This window comes from Triturus cristatus, chromosome 10, assembly GCF_964204655.1.
Source record: "Triturus cristatus chromosome 10, aTriCri1.1, whole genome shotgun sequence".
Classification (NCBI taxonomy): Eukaryota; Metazoa; Chordata; class Amphibia; order Caudata; family Salamandridae; genus Triturus; species Triturus cristatus.
The window spans coordinates 953,296,629-953,316,384 of NC_140593.1; the positions used below are offsets into that span (position 1 = coordinate 953,296,629).

The following is a 19,756-nucleotide window of genomic DNA, read 5'->3' on the forward strand; positions in this document are numbered from 1 at the left end:
CAGCAGTTCCGGGTGGATAAACAGCTCTTTGTTGGCTATGTGGGTGCCAAAAAAGGTCAGGCTGTGCATAAGCAGACTATCTCCCGATGGGTTGTCTTGTGCATTAAAGCCTGTTACTCTCTGGCTAAAAAGGAACCTTGGATTGGGCTGCGCGCCCATTCAACCTGGGCGACAGCAGCTACTACAGCATTAGGATGCGGTGTCCCCCTGCAAGATATCTGTCAGGCAGCTACGTGGGCCTCGCTGCATACTTTCACTAAGCACTATTGCCTTGACAGTCAAGTCCGGAGAGATGGCTTCTTTGGCCGGTCGATTCTCCGTGACTTTCTGGTGAGATTTCATTTTGCAGACCCTCCTCCGGGGTTAATATTGCTTGGGTATGTATTCTAAGGTAAGGAATCTATCACTAACGTGTCTCTTTCAGATGCACAAGTTACTTGTGTAACAATATATCTGTAAGAAACATTAGTTAGTGATAGATTCCTTACCACACGCCCATCCTCCCCGTTCTGCCAACTGTTCTCTAGGGTTCGGGTCATCCCTTTCAGGGCCCTAGTTCTATTGCACCAGTAGTCGGTCTCTGGCATGGCTCTGCATTCCTGGCGCAGAATAGTCATGTACAGAACTGACGTCAACGCGTGTGGGCGCGTCTAAGTAGCTCCGACGACGTCATCTCGGCGACTGCGGCGCCAGCGACGTACACGGAGCCGCACGACGACGCCTACCGACGCGCAAGGGTACTGCTGACGAAAACTTTCCGGATCCAGTCTGACGCCTGGGGATATTCTAAAGTAAGGAATCTATCACTAACTAATGTCTCTTACAGATATATCGTTACACAAGTGAGTAACTTGTGCTTCACTTTTTTGTTTCTTCTTAGCGCCCTACATTTTTAAATTGTGCCTGGCTTATGTAGAATACTGAAGTTGGAAGTCATTCTTCTTTGACTGCCTTTTGTATATCAGGGTTTGTTGTTGGGAGTCCAAATCATAAAATGTGCATATCTTGTGCATGTGGAATTTCTGACAGCATTGTGAATTGGGTCATCACACACAAGTATGACAGTGAAATACGGAGAGACTAAGGAAACAAGATTGACATCAACAATCAGACAGTTTTCGGCACTGAAAGGTCGAAGGCCCACTTTGTATACTAATGATAGCATAGTGGACTTCTTTGCTGTGGTTTGGGTGTAATTCTAGACAAGAGTTAATATTTGCCTGAAAATCATCTATCGCTAATAGATGTTCTCATGTATCTCTGACTGTTCAAACAGTCAGTGGGCAAACAAGATGCCACAATCTCATATCTATAATTTCCCAGACTGGAGACCTTCCCAAGAGGTCTTTTGTGCCAACCTCAGTAGGATGTCTGGATCAATCACAATCAGAGAATGGAATCTCTTACTGTTTTCGCTTATCTGTAGTACACCAAAATCAAATAATTCAATTCATCATTGACATTTGTGTGATCTTTACCTGACTGGGCCAGGCCAAAAGAAAGCAAACGTTTCAGATTAAGCTCAGGTATGAATGATCTACGTGGCATCCTGATGATGATCTTTCACATGCTGATTCTAATAACCTTGATACATTTGTAGATTTCTATAAGCAGACTTCCACATAATGGAACACTGTTGATAGAGACTTCCATTTAAAGGGAGGAATAAATGAATGCAGTGATAGAAAATGTTTCAGTAGACTAAGGAACAAATCTAAAAGGAAAAATTGCTATGAATTCAGTTTAAATAGAACATAGGGGCATGCAAAAGTGTTAATAAAAAAGTAACGTATCACCTTGATCCCAAGTATTGGCCTACCTGTAGGTCCCAGAGGTTTCTACTTTTCCGGTAAGTTAGTGTTCAGTCTCAGGTGACCCAAAAAGTGATTCCAAAGACGTGGTGCATGTGAAGAGCAGGACTTGGTAATCATCTTGGATCTTTTTTTGTAGAAATTCAAAGAGGATATAAGATTTACTGAGATCTCTTTGTCCTCCTGTGAAGTGTAGTTTGTACCTAGGATAGCTAAGGAGGCAAAGATGGAGGGTCTTGTGAATTACGACTGTCATTTTGAAGTAGATTCTAACTTCTAGCTGCAGAGAGTGGGCGTACTTCAGCACTGGTTTGATATGATTAGATTTTCAAGTCCTTTTGACAAGTTAAGCACCTGCAGAGAGGATGGCCTTTTACAGGAGTTGCAAGTATTTTGGGCAGACCAGATAGTGTAGGATTATCACCATCCAGATGGGAGAGCATTATAGCTTAAACGGCATTTCCAATAGCCATTAAAGGGATAGAAAATTTCAGCTTCCTCAGTTGGAAATTGGAATGAGACACTTTTTTTTATCTTGGAGATCTTCGTTCAAAGTTAGTTTTTAGTTAAAGACTTAATGAAGGCATTTTGGCAACGGGATCAGAGATGGAAGGTTGTAAAGATCTCAGTGTTTCCTGCCATTTTCAGACAGGAAGAAGAGATCCTTTGAAATGAAAGTAGCAGCAATAAAGTTTTTGCTGGGTTGAATTTCAAGGGCAAAGAGGACATCAAAGTCTTCAATTCATTGAGGTGCAGTTGTAGGTTGAAAATATAAGTAGCATTAGAGGCATTGCTAGAGTTTGTATACTGATGAAGGGCAATATTTATCTTGTAGCAATGATAATAGCAGCTATATATAGATAGGTTGAAAGGACAGGCAAAATGATGGTGAACTGGGGTACACTGCAGTTAATCTTTAAAGAGAGAGGTCTGGAGGAGTCCACTTTTACATATCCAGATCTAGATGAGATGAAGATACAGAACCATTTCAGTACTTGACTCTGTTGTTCCATTCTGGAGAGTATGTTGAGGTGGGTCTTATTGTTCATAGTTTTTGATGCTGCTGAAAGGTCTGGTATACATGAGGAGGCACCCTCATCTAAAATAATGATGGTACCATGCAATATATATAGATAGATGCTGTTTTTTTGCCCCATTTGAGTAAGAAAGCAGATTGGAGGGGATTCCAACGGTTGCTATTTGAGACGAGATAGAAGCAGTTTTTCCATGATCCCAGGGACAAATTCTTGTAGAGTGCCCTCGAGTTATGAAAGTCAGTGGTATTGAGGTTGGGGTCCTTTAGTAGAAGAGTAATTTGACCAGATTTGTTGGTGGAAGGAAATGTGCATTCTTCTATGGAGGAATTCATGATACTGTAAAATTATTGGTGGTGCATTCTGGGTGGATAAGGTTATCAGGTAGCCTGGGATGCGGTCATCAGAATATGCAAAGTGTTTGGTGGAGGTGATGATTTATAAAAATGCTGGGGTGTCAAGCTGTTTTAAGGATGTTGATTTTGGTATCTTCCTTTCTTAAATTGGTAGACCATAGTGAGCTAATTTTGAGCTCTTTTTTTGATTTTAAAAAGCTTTGATGGATTTGGCTATGTTGTGGCAATGAGAACGAAACCTGACATTTGTTACTTGTGGGTCTGGTGGAACCCATATTTGATATTTTGAAAAGGCAATCTTTGGATATTTATATCAATTTGTTTCTTAGAGTAATGTGCTTGTGAGAGGAGAAAAAGATCCGTGTGGAGTTTTGCTTGATGTTTCAGTTCTTGTTTAGCTTCTATGGTTTTTTGCCTTCTCCTGTCTTGCTCTAGATTTCTAGTAGTTCTTTTGCTATGAGCCACCCAACCAGGCAGTGGTGTTGGGGCTGGGTTTCCTTGAAGGCTGTTGTGGTAAACATATAACAGAACAGTCAGTCTGTAAAGTGCATGTTGAATTTTGAAGCGGAGTCTTGCCAGTGATAGCATATGTTCATTGCTACCCCTCTTAGTGGTACTTATTAAATGACCTTGGAAAGATGAAAAGCTGATTGGCTCCATCAGCACTGAAACCTGTGACTAGACAGTCAAACACATGGTCCTGGAATGTATGAAAACAGCCACTCAGACTAGTAAGACTGGTGCTACTGACTGTTCAGCTATAAATATCCGGGCAGCTGTTTTACAGCCACATAGATGTAACACTTTGCTCCTGGAAATCGTGCTAAGCTCGTTTTTTTAAAATCTCCATATGAATATCCAACAATGACCAAATAGTAGCAAAGAAGATTTGTGAATGTGAAAGAACATATCCCTGAACATGGACTGCCTGATATTTAACCAGCATTTTACTAAAGATCTGGCTCTTAAAGTTAAGACAATGCAACTTTTTAGCAACCATTAAACGTTCATGGATTACATTTGCTTTGTTCTTTACGCTTAAATATCTGCAATTGTATTTGCTCCACTGATCAATGACATTTTCAGCACTAAGTCCCAAATGGTCAGTACCAGGGTGCAATCTCAAAGAGGTATGCCAATCTGTGTCATGTTAAAACTACAAAATGACATCCGATGAGCATTGTATCTGCAATGGTACATGTTGACACTTGTGGATCTCTGGTCAACAGGTGTTAAGGGCAGATGCCTTGGATAGCAAATGCTGACGCTAAAGCTGTGCATGCCGATGCATATTCATTTCATAAGCATTGTAGTAGGTTTCCGATGTATGAAAAACATGCATGTTGCATTTTTTGTAATGCAGGTGAATCCCACATAGTAAAAGCCCATCTTTGAAAATCAAAATCTGCTCAGCATTCATTGAAATGAGTGTGACATTTTGTCTCCAAATGGCTTCCTTCTGAGATGTTAGTGTGCCCTCCATTTGACACACACATATAATATATAGATTGAATGTTGTATGATACAGAATGTAGAATATTTGGATCTGCAATTTACTGACGCTACTGATTTTGTTCAATTTTAAACATTAGAAGTGTATTATGTCATTTTACTGTGAGGTAGCAGTTTCTTACCACACACATGAGTTGCCATTCCTCTCTGAAAAAAAAGTTTGCATCTTTTCTTTTTAATGTGCTTTCGAAGATTTGCTTGGACAGCTATAGGCCTCATTCAAACATATGTTCTTGCAAATTTGTAACTCTTAAACATTAATTCTTACTCAGACATTCTAATCAGGCCTTATGGATCATACTTTTTGCCACCAAAATATTAATGCTAAATGTGATCTAAAGTCCCATACCAATTTAACTTGGAGAATTTGAGATTGTTAACATGGGCTATGAGAAGGTAGAGCACTAGTACATATTAAAGCATGCTTCATTTAACATGCATATTCCAGTCACATCATTAACCTTTAAACAAATCATGACCTACTATAGGCTGACTGATTGTTGTGCCAGCTAAATCCTGTGCCTTCATGTTAAATGACTCATTTTTCAAAAGAGATTTGCCAAAAATGTGAGAAATTGTCAGATGTTGACTACATCAAATGTTCAAGTTTGAAGAAAGGCTTCAATGGAATTGTTGAAGTTGCACTATCCTTTTTCCCACACATTCGACAGAATTAGTTTTTTTCTTTTTTAGCAAAACAGCTACTTATTTGTGAAATATAAGTAATTTCACTCAACAGACAATTACAATTGATTCTAAATATTTCAAGTGGCTAAAATGATATGGTTACTTGTTACAGTCATATAGCTTTCTTTCCAAACTCCCAAACAATTTCACATCATCAAAACTATTTGGATTCTAAAGTAAAAATTCTTGAAAATATATAAGTTTATTACATATTTAAAAGTTTAGATAAAGTCCTCAATTCGTCCATTGATGGAATTAACTCTCTCGCATTTTTGTCTCGTGAAATATTTTTCAGTACGCATTAGTTTGGGTTAGAAAAAATGCAGACGGTCCTAGGAGCAAACATTCACAAAAGTTCTGCTATTTGAAACTGAGAAGTTTTCGGAAAGGCAGAATTTCATAAACAACAACAACATCATTTTTCACATCTTTACCAACACACTTATAAGAATTGTTGATGTGAAACCCCTGGAGGCAATCATAATTATTACATTATTATTACAGGTAAAATATGTAAAGCCAGTGTCTAATGGTAAGGGCTTATAAAATGGAAGTATCCTATTTTTGATGTCTTATGGTTAACCACTATCAATCTGTCTATATTCTTAAATGGAAAATGTTGTTAAGCACAGTGGTTCTGGAAGCACATGTAACCCATGCTTAAACACCCTTGGGTTGTAGCGCTCACCTTATAAATTGATATTTAATTTTATTTATTTTCATTACAGTGTTGACTGATGCTACCAAGTGAAATTTAAGACTTTTTAAAACAAATATTTATATTTAAAATCTGAGTAAACAGATGAATAGAGGTCAGATTCATACATGTTTTGCTTCCTAAAGTTCAGCTTAGTTGCACTAATAAGCAAAATGGTAACATCAAAGTCACTTTCCTCATTCACAAATTCAGGAATAGTTGGCAACTATTCTAGCAAATGGGATTTAATGATAAAGACATTTTTTCAATACAGTTACATTTCTGTATTTGCAATTTCAAGTTTAGGGTAGATTTGTAAGCATTTCTGGGTGACCCACCTGCATTTAAAGAACACCCAGATTCACACTTCGAAATTGCAACTGTGTTTCTAAAGAGGGAAATTGAGTGTAAATGAAAGATTTCATGAAGGCGCAGGGAAAGGTATTTTGCCACAAAAACAATATTTTTCCTGTTGAGCGGCAAAGGAACTTTAAGGTGGAAATGGAAATTTCTGCATGTAAAGTTTTTACAAGTCCACATGTGGAAATACTAAGGCATTTAAATACTCCTGGAAAGCTCTGGCTGTCAGGACTGCTCCTAGTTTTCTTTTTTAAATTTAGAAAAAGTCAGAAATGTGCTACAAATGTATGACTCTAGTCTAGCACATTTCTGACATTCTCATGGAAATGTTTGTGAATGGAATAGAGTATTTTTTAAATAAAAATCCGAGGGGGATTTCTCACCTGGCACCCTTTTTTCAGAAATAGTTTGCACACTTTTTGTAAAATATATACTGTTATTTGTCCCTTTATACTGGTTGAACATGTTTGCTTTCGCATTGATATGCACATATATGCCTATAACACTTAATCTATCCATTGCAACTTCTTAATAAAGCACTTGACGTTTATAGTTTTTGTTGCTAGCACAAGCAAGTACTAAACCTGCTAACTAAAACACTTCATCTGGTCATCCTCATGCTTGCAGGCATGTGTAATTGGCTTTCAAATTCCAGCTTTCTATAAAAATCCCTGTGATGCCCTTAATGTCCGGATCCACTAATGCATGTCCTTAATGACATGTTGGTTGACAGATCCAACTATTGAAGTGGTCAGTCCCATGGTCGACCTAACCATTGAGGAAGACGGCACAGCAGAGTTTATTTGCCAGTATTCCAGGCCTGTGCAGGCCACCTGGAGAAAAAATGACCAACAAATTTACGCAGATGGAAAGAGAATAACTATTGAACAAGACTGGAATGTAGCAAAGCTTACAATTAAGCCAACAGTCCCAGAAGATGGTGGAGTCTACGCATGTGAAGCTGGAGGCACCAGAGTTGTAGCAAAACTTGATGTGGAAGGTGAGGTCTTCCAGTGGAAAAGAAAGGAGATCTCAAGGACCAGTGCAACATAAAACACCTGTCAATATGCTTCTATAGGAGAACATGCATTGTTAATTTTTCTCTTCCACCTAAAGTTCCAGGATTGCTGTTGGTTAAGTAGAAAATATTGGAGGTATGGACTTAAAATAAAACCCCATAGCAAATAATGTTAAAATAAATTGTTAAAAATATAAATAAATATACATTAATGTTGAAAATTTTGAAAGAAATAGTCAGTGTTTATTATTTAATCATAAAATATGTAATATTGTTTATATGTTATAATTAATATGTACTGTTTCTATAGTAAATATTTGCTATTTACAATTTAAATTTTATATATTTAATATTTACAAATATTTGATAAATTGTAAATCGGTAGTATTTTCATTTATATTTATTTATTAACATTAATTTACATCTATTTATATTTGTAACTATTTTAAATAATTTAATTGAATTGAGCATTAATTCCTAAGGGGTTTGATTGAAGTCCCCACCTCCATTATGTTCTATGGGAGGGTTTTGTAGTATCAGTGTTTGGCCATGTGTAGTTCTGGACTTACTACAAAAGTGTAAAGTAGTATAAAAGTGCAGTTTGTGAATACCGGAAAGTAGTAAATTTACTCAAAACTATAAACTCACTCATATGTACAGTTTGTGAATCAGACCGACAATAGCGATTCTACACCCGTAAAACTACTCCAACTAATGGGTGAATATTTTTTAATTTTTGGCACTAGTAGGGTGGAAAAGCAGCACCACTCATGGGTTTACAGTGTGATACTGGCAGTGTCATATGACAAATTTAAAAGTGACTATTTCCCTAATGCTTATTTGTAAGCAGGTACAATTATGCACTGGTAAAAGGCAGCCTCTTTGTGCAATTGCACTTTTTTCCATTCCTGGAGAAAAAATTGGGCCTTATTACGATGGTGGTCAGACAAGTGTCCGACCATCGCAGGGGGATTGGGACCTTCCAGCAAGTAGACGGCGGTCCCACCCACCAGATTATGATGCAAACCCTGTGTAGGCGGTCAGAAACATCCCTTTTTCTATTGCGGGTTGTGCTGCTGCCCGGAAAAGGCTGCAGCACAAGCCGTAATAGAAAAAGGAATGTTTTTAATCATCCATGCACCATGTGCATGGATGTTTGGGGTGCACCACAAGTGCCCCCTTGGCCATGTAGCGGAGGCCCATAGGGGATGAGAGCCCTGCTAGGATTCCCCCCAAGTCCCTTTCCAATAGACTATACATGACGGTGAGATGGCCGTGGAAAGGCTGTTTGAAATAGACATTGTAATCCCTACGGCGGTGCCTGTGCAGTCACTGCCCCCATTGTAGGAATTACAGTCCGACCGCCGCCAGACTGGGCTCCTTGAGCCTGCCCAAGGCGGCGGTCTTTCCCGCCGCCCTCTGTACTCCGACCATCGGCATCCTAATCCGGTGGTCCGACTGCTGCCTTAGATGCCGGGCGGACTGCCACCGACGGCGTGTCGGTGGTGGTCCTCCCAACATCGTAATGAGGGCCATTGTTTCATATGGATAAATACCTTCCCATACACACCACAAGGTTTGTGGTATTGCATTTCTTTTTACCCTGGAACAGGATTTACCCCACCCCTTTATTGGAGCAAATCACTGACCAGTTTAAGGGTCAGACATGGATGGAAAGGTGTTTTCGAATGTCGGTGCTCAAAAATGTGTGAATATTCTCAAACTCTAAAGTCAAATCATGCCTTGATTCACCCCACTCCCCATTCTTTGTGTTGGGTTTCCTACATGGTCATGGTATACAGTTATGCAGCAGTAAATGCAGTGCTTACTTTGAATAAAAAAAAATAATGGGCCCAAAGTTTTTTTTAGGAACAATGCGACAGTGTTGCCACATACCGAGGTTGCTGAATATCAATGCTGAGGAGTCCTGATAACACCACTGTACACTACATTTCTCTTTATCTCACTCTTGCAGGTTCTGTCCTCCCTTCTTTATCTGTTTATCACTGTTTTTAAGTCATCCTTTTTTCGCCCTTTCTTCTTTTTTCCCTCCTGCTCAGATCATTCACTGAGTAAATGCATTTATACCTTTGAAGGTATCCTTTTGCTAATACCCACTAGGCATACGTAGGGCCATTTTATCCATAAATGTAGGTTTACAGTCAAAAATGGGTTTGTGACTCAGCCCCTGTATCTGCAATTAAATGCAGAAATGTAGTATGTGTTCCTTACCTTTTGAAGTGAAGGGTCATCAGATGAACTGCTCTGAAAGTAATTCATGTTATTTTTTCTGAGAAATCAGCTACATATATGGTAAATGTTTTTTAGAGTGGGGTGGAAAATTGCAGGACAGAGTATCGAATATCTAGGAACAAAATAGCAAGGTAAGTGCATATAAGGAAGTATAGATTTACTATTCCTACTCCACATCCACATACTTTGAATGAAAATATATATATTGCATGGAAAAAAACAAAGTTTAAGAATAACTTATAGTTAGGAAAACTTTATTTCTTCTTTCTATACAAACTCAACTTAAACTACACACACATTAGAAATTGTAATGTTATAGTTACATCTTGAATTCATAATTCACACTTTTAAAATTACTATAATCATAGTTATGAATTAAATTTATAATTTACGCCTTCTTCAAATTACTATAAGTCGTGCACCTTTGTACACAGTCTTGTCACCTTATTCGTCACATTACAGTAACTATAACTCTCCCCTTCTTCATACACAAGTTATACCCTTGCATATTCCATAACTTATAAGATGTGAAATCATAGGGTTCATAGCAGCACTTATGACATTTGAAATGACATGACTTATGAGAACACCGTGCATGGTAGAGGTACGAGTTATAGTGAATGTAGTGTGACGAGTTAGGTGACAAGACTGTAATGGTAATTTGTGACAGTATATGTAAATAGTGTAAGTAGTGTTAAAGTTATATGATTTTCAAAAATGTAGTCATAAATCTCATACCGTGGTAAGTTTGTGATACAATGCGGTACATGGGGATGAGAAATCATTATGTGGTTGGCTGTGTTTACCAAAGGTAAAAGGCAGCCATGTAGTTTTTATCAAAGTTTTGCTGCAACCTGTGGTTTGCGTTTCACTTCCGTTCTGATTTAGGATCTTAGATATAAGTTATTTTTGAACAGCTATTATAAGTAGATTAGGATATCTCGTAAAGAGTATCTATTGGCTACTATTGATCATCCGGGCAATACTATTAAGGATCTCTGAGAAACTTTGAATAGTTTTAAAAATCCACAAGCCTGTTCTCATACTATTCCGGCCTCATAAAAACTATGTGAAGATAAAATTAATCTAATTTTACAAGAATTTTCCAACTGCTCTGGAATTATAAGTGAGAGAAGATCATTTTTCCTGATGCCCTCCAAACACCAATAATACCTTGAGCAATGTTGAGTTATGCTTTCTGGAACAGGTGTAGAGGATGTAATCTACAACCAAGTCTGGCTCCCCCTTAAACCCCCCTCCTCTGAGGATAGATCTCAGTGTTGTCATCGGTATTGCACCAGATGTTATGGCGCTGTTTAATCTCTCCTTAACCTCAGATAAACGTCCGGTGAAATGAAAGTGCCCCCAAGTTTCACCCATTTGCAAGAAGCCTTTTGCCAATCCAGAGATTCTCACCAGTTACCGCCCGATCTCCTTGTTACCATTACTTGCTAAAATTCTAGAGAGTTATGTGAACTGTCAATTGACTGTCTTTCTAGTAGCACACTAGATTCTAGACACTCCACAGTCTGGGTTTAGGGCATCACATAGCATGGACACTATCAGGTAATCATTGGGCACAGGGACCCCCATCATGATGGTATTGCTTGTCTTCTTGGCAGCTTTTGATACTGTCTCTCATTCCCTCCTTACTCATAGATTAATGTGAGGTAGACATATGCAGCAGTGCCTTGCTTTGACTTGCAGATTTTCTTGATAACCAACTCCAGAATATCTGCTTAGATTCCTTCCAATCTAGAACAATGAAATTAATAAAGGAGTACCACAATATTCCTACCCGAAACCTACATTATTTAACATCTATGTAGCACCTCTTGCCCAGATAGTAAGAGCATATGGATTTGAGACCATATTGTACGTGGACTATACCCAATTACTCATCTCCTTTGGGCCTGATCCAAGAAAACTTCAATCTCATTTCGCTCACTGTATGAGCGAGATCGCGGTTTGATTGACTAATTAAATGGAGACACAACGGAGATTGTGCTTTTTGGCAAAGCACAGGAAATCTGGTCATGATTGGTGGCTGTCTGAGCTCGGCCCAGCTCCTGTCCCCAAACAGGTGGTGAAAAAACTGGGTGTTAAAATTGACCAAACCCTTTCTATGAAATGTCAGGTTAAATCTACTTGCGGTACCTGCTGTGCCACCTTGTGAGTCTTGAGGAAAACCTTCCTATGGCTCCCTCCCAGATACAGAAAGACTCTAGTCCAGGCCCTTATCACTAGTCGTTTTGATTACAGGAACGCACTATTAAGGGAAGCCAACGACACATTGTTGGACAAACGTCAAGTCGGTCATAACACAGCAGTGTGGTTAATCTGTAACTTGCCACCTCGCACGCCCACTGCTCCAATTCTAAGGGACCTTCACTGGCTGCCCGTTTGAAAATGGATAATTTTCAAGATATGTTGCTTGACCCAGAAGGCCCTAAACAAGGCCCTGCCTACCTACTTACATTTTAAACTTCATTTTTATCAACCCTAGCCCTGCAGATTGCTGAGATCTTCTTGTATGGGCTTTCTAAAGATCCCATAAATCCGCACAGGTAGACAAGGTGGTAGATGGTTCTCTAAGGTAGCTCCATTTTACTAACATAAATGGCCCTTTCCATCAGCTCCTGTGTGGAGCATGCCAAATTCAAAAAGATGTTAAAAACGTGGCTGTTCAAAGCTGCTCTCTAACCCTCTGACAAATTCTGAAACTTTGCCCACTCCACTAAGCTTCTGCTGGAGTGAGTTGCGTGCTATAGTAAGTGCTTTGTAATGTAATGTTTTGCTGGCCCAAACCCCCTCAATTGTTATCTCAATATGATTTGATCCATCAGCCCAGTTTGGTGTTCCAGTTCACCATATTGTATGATCTTACAAATATTATTTGTTTCCACCCTTTAACATCAAGGAATTCCTCTTTCTTTTAATAGTAAAAGGAGTTTTGCCTGTGACTAAATGAGGTGTTTTCCTACAACGTCACATGTTCCTAACTTCATGCTTCCATTTCAAATCAATTCATACTGCCACGATTAACATGCTCAACCAAGACCACTGACTCGCTGTCATAAGACGGTTCTCCCACCCCTGCAACTCCACCACTAAGTGAGGCCCTCTGGGAGCCCCTGCACTCTCGCAGTGCTGGTGTTTGAGGCCCTCCTCCACCCGCAGGTTACACCTGCACCTCATCCCTGTTGGTCCAGTGGACCCCTGACTCCTTCTCTCACTCGCTTTCTGTCCCCTTCCTCTCCTTTTCTGCTCCGTTTCACCCTTTAGCTTATTGACCCTTCACTCTTTTCTTATCTTTTTCTCTGCTTCACCCTTTATTCTTTTTTCACTTTTTCTCTGTATTTCACTTTTTCTTGCTCTTTTGGCCTCCTTCTCCCCCGTTTTCCCGCCACTGCTGCCCCCGTGGCCCCTCCCCACCAGTGCGACCAGCCCGTTCCAGTACCCCTCCCCGCTCCCGCCTCCCAGCTGCCCAGCCCGCCCCGACCTCTACTTAATGGCGGCCGCTGCGTGGCCACGCACAGCGGGCGTGCCTAAGACAAGCCCGTCTGCGCACATCCGCAACCCGCGCCAGGAAACCTGGACCTCTGCACCACCAACGCTATGACCCAGTGGCACTCCACGCACTAAACCCAGACCACAACAACAACTGCAAGCTAGCATCACCAGCCGACACCCACGGACCCTTCAGCTGTCACCGCTGCCGGCACACCTACAGCACCGCCAAGAACATTGACACAGCACAACCCGCCTGCAAGAGCACAAACGAACCAAAGACCCTGCAATGCATCCTCCTCAACGTCCGATCACTCCACAAACACGCCACCTAAATCTGGGACCTCCTCGACAGCACCACCCTAGACGTAGTGTTCTTCACTGAAACCTGGACCAACACCACCCCGGGACCGGACATTCCCATCGCCATTCCCCAAGGATACAAAATCTCCAGGAAGGACCGCCCCACCCGCCCAGGAGGAGGAACCACCATCGTCCACAAATCCACCCTCCGCCTGAGCACACTCCCCGACGAGCCCACAGACCTGATGGAACACCTTCACTTCAAGATACTGGCCAGCCCTACCACTACCCTCCAAGGAACCCTCATCTACTGACCCCTGGACCCCGCGGACCTTTTGCCAACTCCATCACGGACATCATCTCCCCACAGGCCATCGCACCACCAACTACACCCTGCTGGGAGACCTCAACTTCCACCTTGACAACCAACTGGACCCCAACACCGCATCCCTCCTGGACAACCTCCACAACATTGGACTCCACCAGATCATGACTAAGCCCACGCACTCAGCAGGAGACACCTTCGACCCCCTCTTCACTACAGGAAACTCCATCACCTTCAGCCACACCACCAAACTCCAATGGACTGACCATCGATGTGTCCACTTCACCTTCAAAACAGCCACCATCCACAAACACCAGCACCTGCTCCCACGAAGAAACAGGACCAAAATCACCCATGACCAGCTCACCTCCTCACTTAGCAACTCCACCCCAACTATCGCAGAAAACGACGACCCCAACACCGCAGCCCGAACCCTGCACAGATGGTTCTCTGACAGCGCCAATAACATAGCCCCCCTCAAGAAAAACAACAACACCCACGCCAAGAAAGCCAGATGGTTTACCACCGAACTTTGAGAGTCCAGACGCAGTTGCTGCCGCCTCCAAAAGACCCGGAGGAACACCAGATCTACAGAAGCCCACAAGAACTTCAGAGCCGCCACCAACGCACACCATCAACTCATCCGAGAAACAAGGAAAAAAGCGATTGAAGACAGAATCTCCACACATGCACACAACAGCAAAGAACTCTTCAACATCATCAAGAAGTTCGCCCAACCCAACAGCGAATCTACTGACATCCCTCCCTCACAAGACCTTTGTGACAAACTCAGCACCTTTTTCCACCACAAAATCAAGAGCATCTACGACAACTTCAATAAAGACAACCAACACACTGAACCCTCACCAACCACCAACCACCCCCTACACCCTGAAGCCAGTGATTTACAACTGGACAGCCCTCACCACCGAAGACACACTGAAGACAATGATGTCAATCCGCTCCGTGGCTCCCACGGACCCCTGCCCCACCTCATCTTCAAGAGAGCCACCGACACCATCGCACCCATGCTCCGCCAAACCATCAACCGCTCCCTGGCGACCGCCTCCTTCCCCGACTACTGGAAACACGCCGAGGTCAACCCCCTCCTGAAGAAACCCTCGGCGGACCCCACCAACCTCAAAAACTACAGACCCATCTCCCTGCTCCCGTTTCCAGTGAAAGTCATCGAGGAATCTATCAACAGCCAACTCACTGCATTCATCGAAGAGCACAACATCATCAACTCCTCCAAAATCCGGCTTCAGAAAAAAACACAGTGCGAAAACTGCCCTCCTCGCCGCAACAGACAACATCCGCACCTTGCTGGACAAAGGAGAAACCTCTGAGCGGAATTCGACACAGTCTCTCACTGCACCCTAATACGCAGACTCCACGATGCAGGGATCTGGGACGAGGCCCTCGACTAGATCCGCACCTTCCTCTCCAGCAGAATGCAGCGGGTCCGACTCCCCCCTTTCCTCTCGGACCCTACACCTACCACCTGCGAAGTCCCCCAGGGTTCCTCCCTCAGCCTGATGCTCTTCAACGTCTACATTGCTCCGCTCGCCCCCATCGTCAGAACCTACAGACTCAACATTGTGTCATACGCAGGCGACACCCAACTCATCCTCTCCCTATCCAACGAAACCAACAACGCCAGACACAACTTTCGAGAAGGCATGGAAGCCGTCGCCAAATGGATGAAAAACAGCTGCCTACAACTAAACACCAACAAAACAGAAGTACTCATCATGGGCCCAAACCCTGACTCCTGGAACGACACCTTGTGGCCCCCTGCTCTAGGAAACCCGCCCACCCCCACGGACCACGCACGCAACCTGGGAATCATCCTGGACTCCGAGCTCAAAATGGACTGCCAGATCAACTTTGTCTCACCCTCCTGCTTCCACACCCTCCGCCTCTTACGTAAGACCTTCATGGATCCCCCTTGAACACAGAAAGACCGTCACGCACGCCCTGGTCACCAGCAGACTCGACTACGGCAACGCACTCCACGCCGGGATAAACAAAAACCTCACCTGCAAGCTACACAACATCCAAAACACCTTTGCAAGACTGGTCCTCAACCTGCCAAGACACTGCCATATCTCCCAGCACCTGCGCGCACTTCACTGGCTCCCCATCAACGCTAGAGTCACCTTCAAGATGCTCACCCATGCACACAAGGTCCTCCCAGACACCGGACCAGCATACCTAAACAGCCGACTCAAATTCCGCGCACCCCAAAGGACGCTTTGATCAGCCCAGCTGTCCTACGCCGTGGTCCCCTGCACCAGAAAGACCAGATCCGGAGGCCGCTCCTTCTCCTTCCTCGCGGCCAGAGCATGGAACGCCCTTCCGCTCCACCTCAGACACTCAACATCGCTCCCATCTTTGCAAGAAACCTCAAAACCTGGCTCTTCGACAGGCCCCCTCCTTGATGGACTGGAACCTGCACCCCCAGCGCCTTGAGACCCTTACGGGTGAGTAGTCACGCTTAACAAACGCCTGATTGATTGATTGATTCATTGTTTGATTGATTGAACCAAACTGTTTTCACAAAGATGGTAAACTGCAGTCCTATAGTGCTTGATCCCTTCCTTTCTGAGCAACAACTGAAACTGAGGCCCATTTTCAGAAATCAGCTTTCTGGACATCCTTCTTTTCTAAAAATGTCCTCACATAAATTGATCACATTAGAGGCTTTAACCGTCCTCAAGAATGCAATTTCCATCAGTTTCGAGAAGTAGTCCATCAGTACTACAGCATACCTGCCTGCTGCACCAGGACATCCAAATTGACCACGTATGTCAATTCCTACCTTCTCCCAGGCTCTGTTGGGAAATTCAGATCGCACTATAGGGGTTTCATTGCTTTTAAGTGATTTGACGTCACACACACATGCAATACAATTCTGAACAATCCTTTAGAATCTCACTGTCCATTCCAGGCCACCAGAAATCAATATGGGCCTTCCTTTTCATGGCAGACATACTGCTGTGTCCTTCCTATAATAAATTCAATAATCTCTGGCAGAAGCCCATGGTAGAAAAAAAGGTTTTCAAAAAGTTCAACCTCATGGAAACTACCAGTATATCACACATTCTTATTCTGCACACACCTGCATGAAATAACTTAACCCCAATTAATCTCTGACATTTGAGTTCTTTGCTTAGCCAGCAGCTCCAGTAGCCACTTGAAAGTCTTGTCTTTAATCATAGTGTGTTCACATTCTTGGTGCCTGGAACATACCTGATAAAAAATGTGTACTCTTGCAATTGGTAAAACCATGTAGCTATTTGTGGTGTTGCTTTGCCTGCATGCTTAGTTAGGAATGATCTACTTAGGGCTTGTGGTCAGTGCGTAATTCATAGAAAGTGCCCCATCGATATGTCCTGAAATACTGCACTCCTCACCAACATGCTCGTACCTCTTTCTCTATTGTGTATGTACTCTTTCCCCCTTCAGTGTACATGCAACATCTCTCTTACACCCTTCCCTCACTTGCATCAGAACAGCTCCATGACTATATGCGTCAGCATCAGTAACCACTGTTTTGTCCTGCAGATCAAATAGTTTAAGAATTGCTGCCTTCATAATATATTCCATGATCTCTTCATTGTGTGTCGGCACACATCTGTCCACTCAAACGTTTCTCCTTTTTTAATTATTGACCATAAGACATCAATCAATCAGTATTTGTTAAGCGTGACTACTCACCCACAAGGAGCTGAAGACTTTAACATAATCAGAACATTATCAATTAATTTGGCCTAATATTCTGCTAGTCCAAGGAAAGAACACAATTATTCTGTGTCACCAGGCAATGGTGCCTTTTCTATAGCTTCTACTACTTCATTTTCGGTTTCATGCCATCGCACAATAATGTATTTACACTTCTCTATACCCACTGTTAGACCAGCATGTTCTGATTTAATTAGCACTCTTTCCAACTGCCTGGCATGTTCCATCTTGGTTAAACCCCCAAATCAAGGTATCGTCTTGGAAGACTAGATATTCATTGGGCCACACAACACACTGCATCATACGCTGAAATACTGCAAATGCAAATGCTGGTCCAGAAGAGCTCCTTACAAACTGGAAAGCACCTTCTTGTGTCACGAATAATTACATTTAGTAGTTTGGACTCTGGATGCATATGTACCTAGTGATAGCCCCTTGACAGGTCAAGGGATGAGGATAACTAGGCACCTCACGCACTTCAGCATCTCATCAATGTGCCGGAGGGTGTGAAAAATACTTTCATTCATATCTCTCAAATCGACACACATGCACAGTTTCTCATCCGCCTTTTTGGCTAACACAACTGGCCTAAGCCATTCGGAAGATTCTATCTGCTTTATCACCTTGCTATTACACAATTTGTCTAATTTGTGATTCAAGTCAAAAGATTTATTTTGGGCTTACAAGACCTTAAAAGCACATATAAAACAATTACAAATTAATTACAATTTATCAATATAAAAATGTTTGTATACTCATGAGAAAGTATAAGAACATCTAAAAAGTTAAAAAGATAAAATATTGAATAGCTTGGTAGGCATTAAGTAGCTCAATCATAAAATGCAAAGTCGAATGTATTAAGAGATAAAAACTAATTAAAATGCGGTGTCCGGGGTCTTAGAAAGTGCAGAGGGTGGGCAGTTTAAACTTGTACTTCCTTTATAACTAAGCAACGAGCACACCACATTGAGATCAAGTAAAGGGAGACAGAATAAGCAATTAGCATGCCAGTATCATATTTCAGGATTCTGTAGGCCTGTAGGCAATGGGAAGTTCCAAGGTTCCTACAAAGCTGTCTTAACCAACGAGCCCTTATACCCTTGAAAAACAACACATGCAAGTCGGTCTCCGTGCAGTTTTTGCAAGATGGACAATCTTTCGTCGGACTACCCCCCACTTATAGGCAACGGCACATAAGGGGAATACGCCATACCTGAACTGCATGTAGAGTGTTTTTTAGCTAGGGAGGGCTGTTTGTCATCAATGCTAGGTTCTAGCAGGTATAGGAATTTGACATCTAGAAAGGATGTAGTAAGTGTGCCTGTCCTGGGGCCCCGCTGGAGTAAATTGAGATGGTGATCCTTAAAGTTTTTTATCAGGACTTTTCTTTGTGTTACCGAAGGGCTTTCTTCTGGGCTATCCCATAAGTCTCCCATTCCAATGGCTACAAAGGAGTTCTTAATATAGGTGAGCCAGGAAGTTTTGCTTTTCCCCTGAGATTGGCCACCTCCCTCAATTCCTCCTTGGACGTGGATAAATCTGGGGTACTCCATAGGCAGTGCCAGTAAAGTAGGGGTCTGAGCGCTACCTCTTGTGCCATTGGGCTCACGCCCAGGTCCATTTGGAGCGGAGTTAAAGGGGTACTATTGGAAATACCCACCAGCTGTCTAAGGAATGAGTTTTCGATCCTTACAAGTTGTTTGGTTGGCCTATGGCCCCATAATTCTGCTCCGTACTGGGCAGCCCCTCTAACTTGCGCCTTATAGATTTCGAACACCGGCCCCAGCATCTTACGTACACACTTCCTCTGCTGTTTCGCAAGGCCCCCTGAAGTTTGCGTCAGCTTGAGACAAACCTTCCTGATTTGATCACCCCACTCCATTTTCTCTTTAAGGTTTAGGCCCACATAGTCACAGGCAGAGACTTACTCTAAAATTTCCCCGGCTAGTTGTGGATTGGGACGCTTTGAGTGGCCTGCATTGAACACCATATATTTTGTTTTCTGGATGTTTATTTCCATGCCCCTGTTCTTGAAGAATAGAAAAAAATACCCAGTGCCCTTTGAATACCCATCGATGATTTTGACAGCAGGAGGGTATCATCTGCGAAAATCAAGGCAGGTACCTTGCGGCCCGCTAGTTTT

At 42.4% G+C, this 19,756-nt stretch overlaps 1 protein-coding gene across 27 annotated transcripts in view; it reads left to right on the forward strand.

Annotated features, from left to right (window-relative positions):
* OBSCN (obscurin, cytoskeletal calmodulin and titin-interacting RhoGEF) overlaps positions 1-19,756 on the forward strand; it is a 1,809,553-nt gene that overhangs the window by 731,963 nt on the left and 1,057,834 nt on the right. For 19 of the 27 annotated variants that reach the window (XM_085628811.1, XM_085628818.1, XM_085628816.1 and 16 more), the window contains one exon: positions 7,191-7,457. The exons of the other annotated variants lie outside the window; for them this stretch is intronic. In XM_085628811.1, the coding sequence (XP_085484937.1) occupies positions 7,191-7,457 (267 nt within the window). The remainder of the gene's footprint in view (positions 1-7,190; positions 7,458-19,756) is intronic. 27 annotated transcript variants of the gene reach the window in all.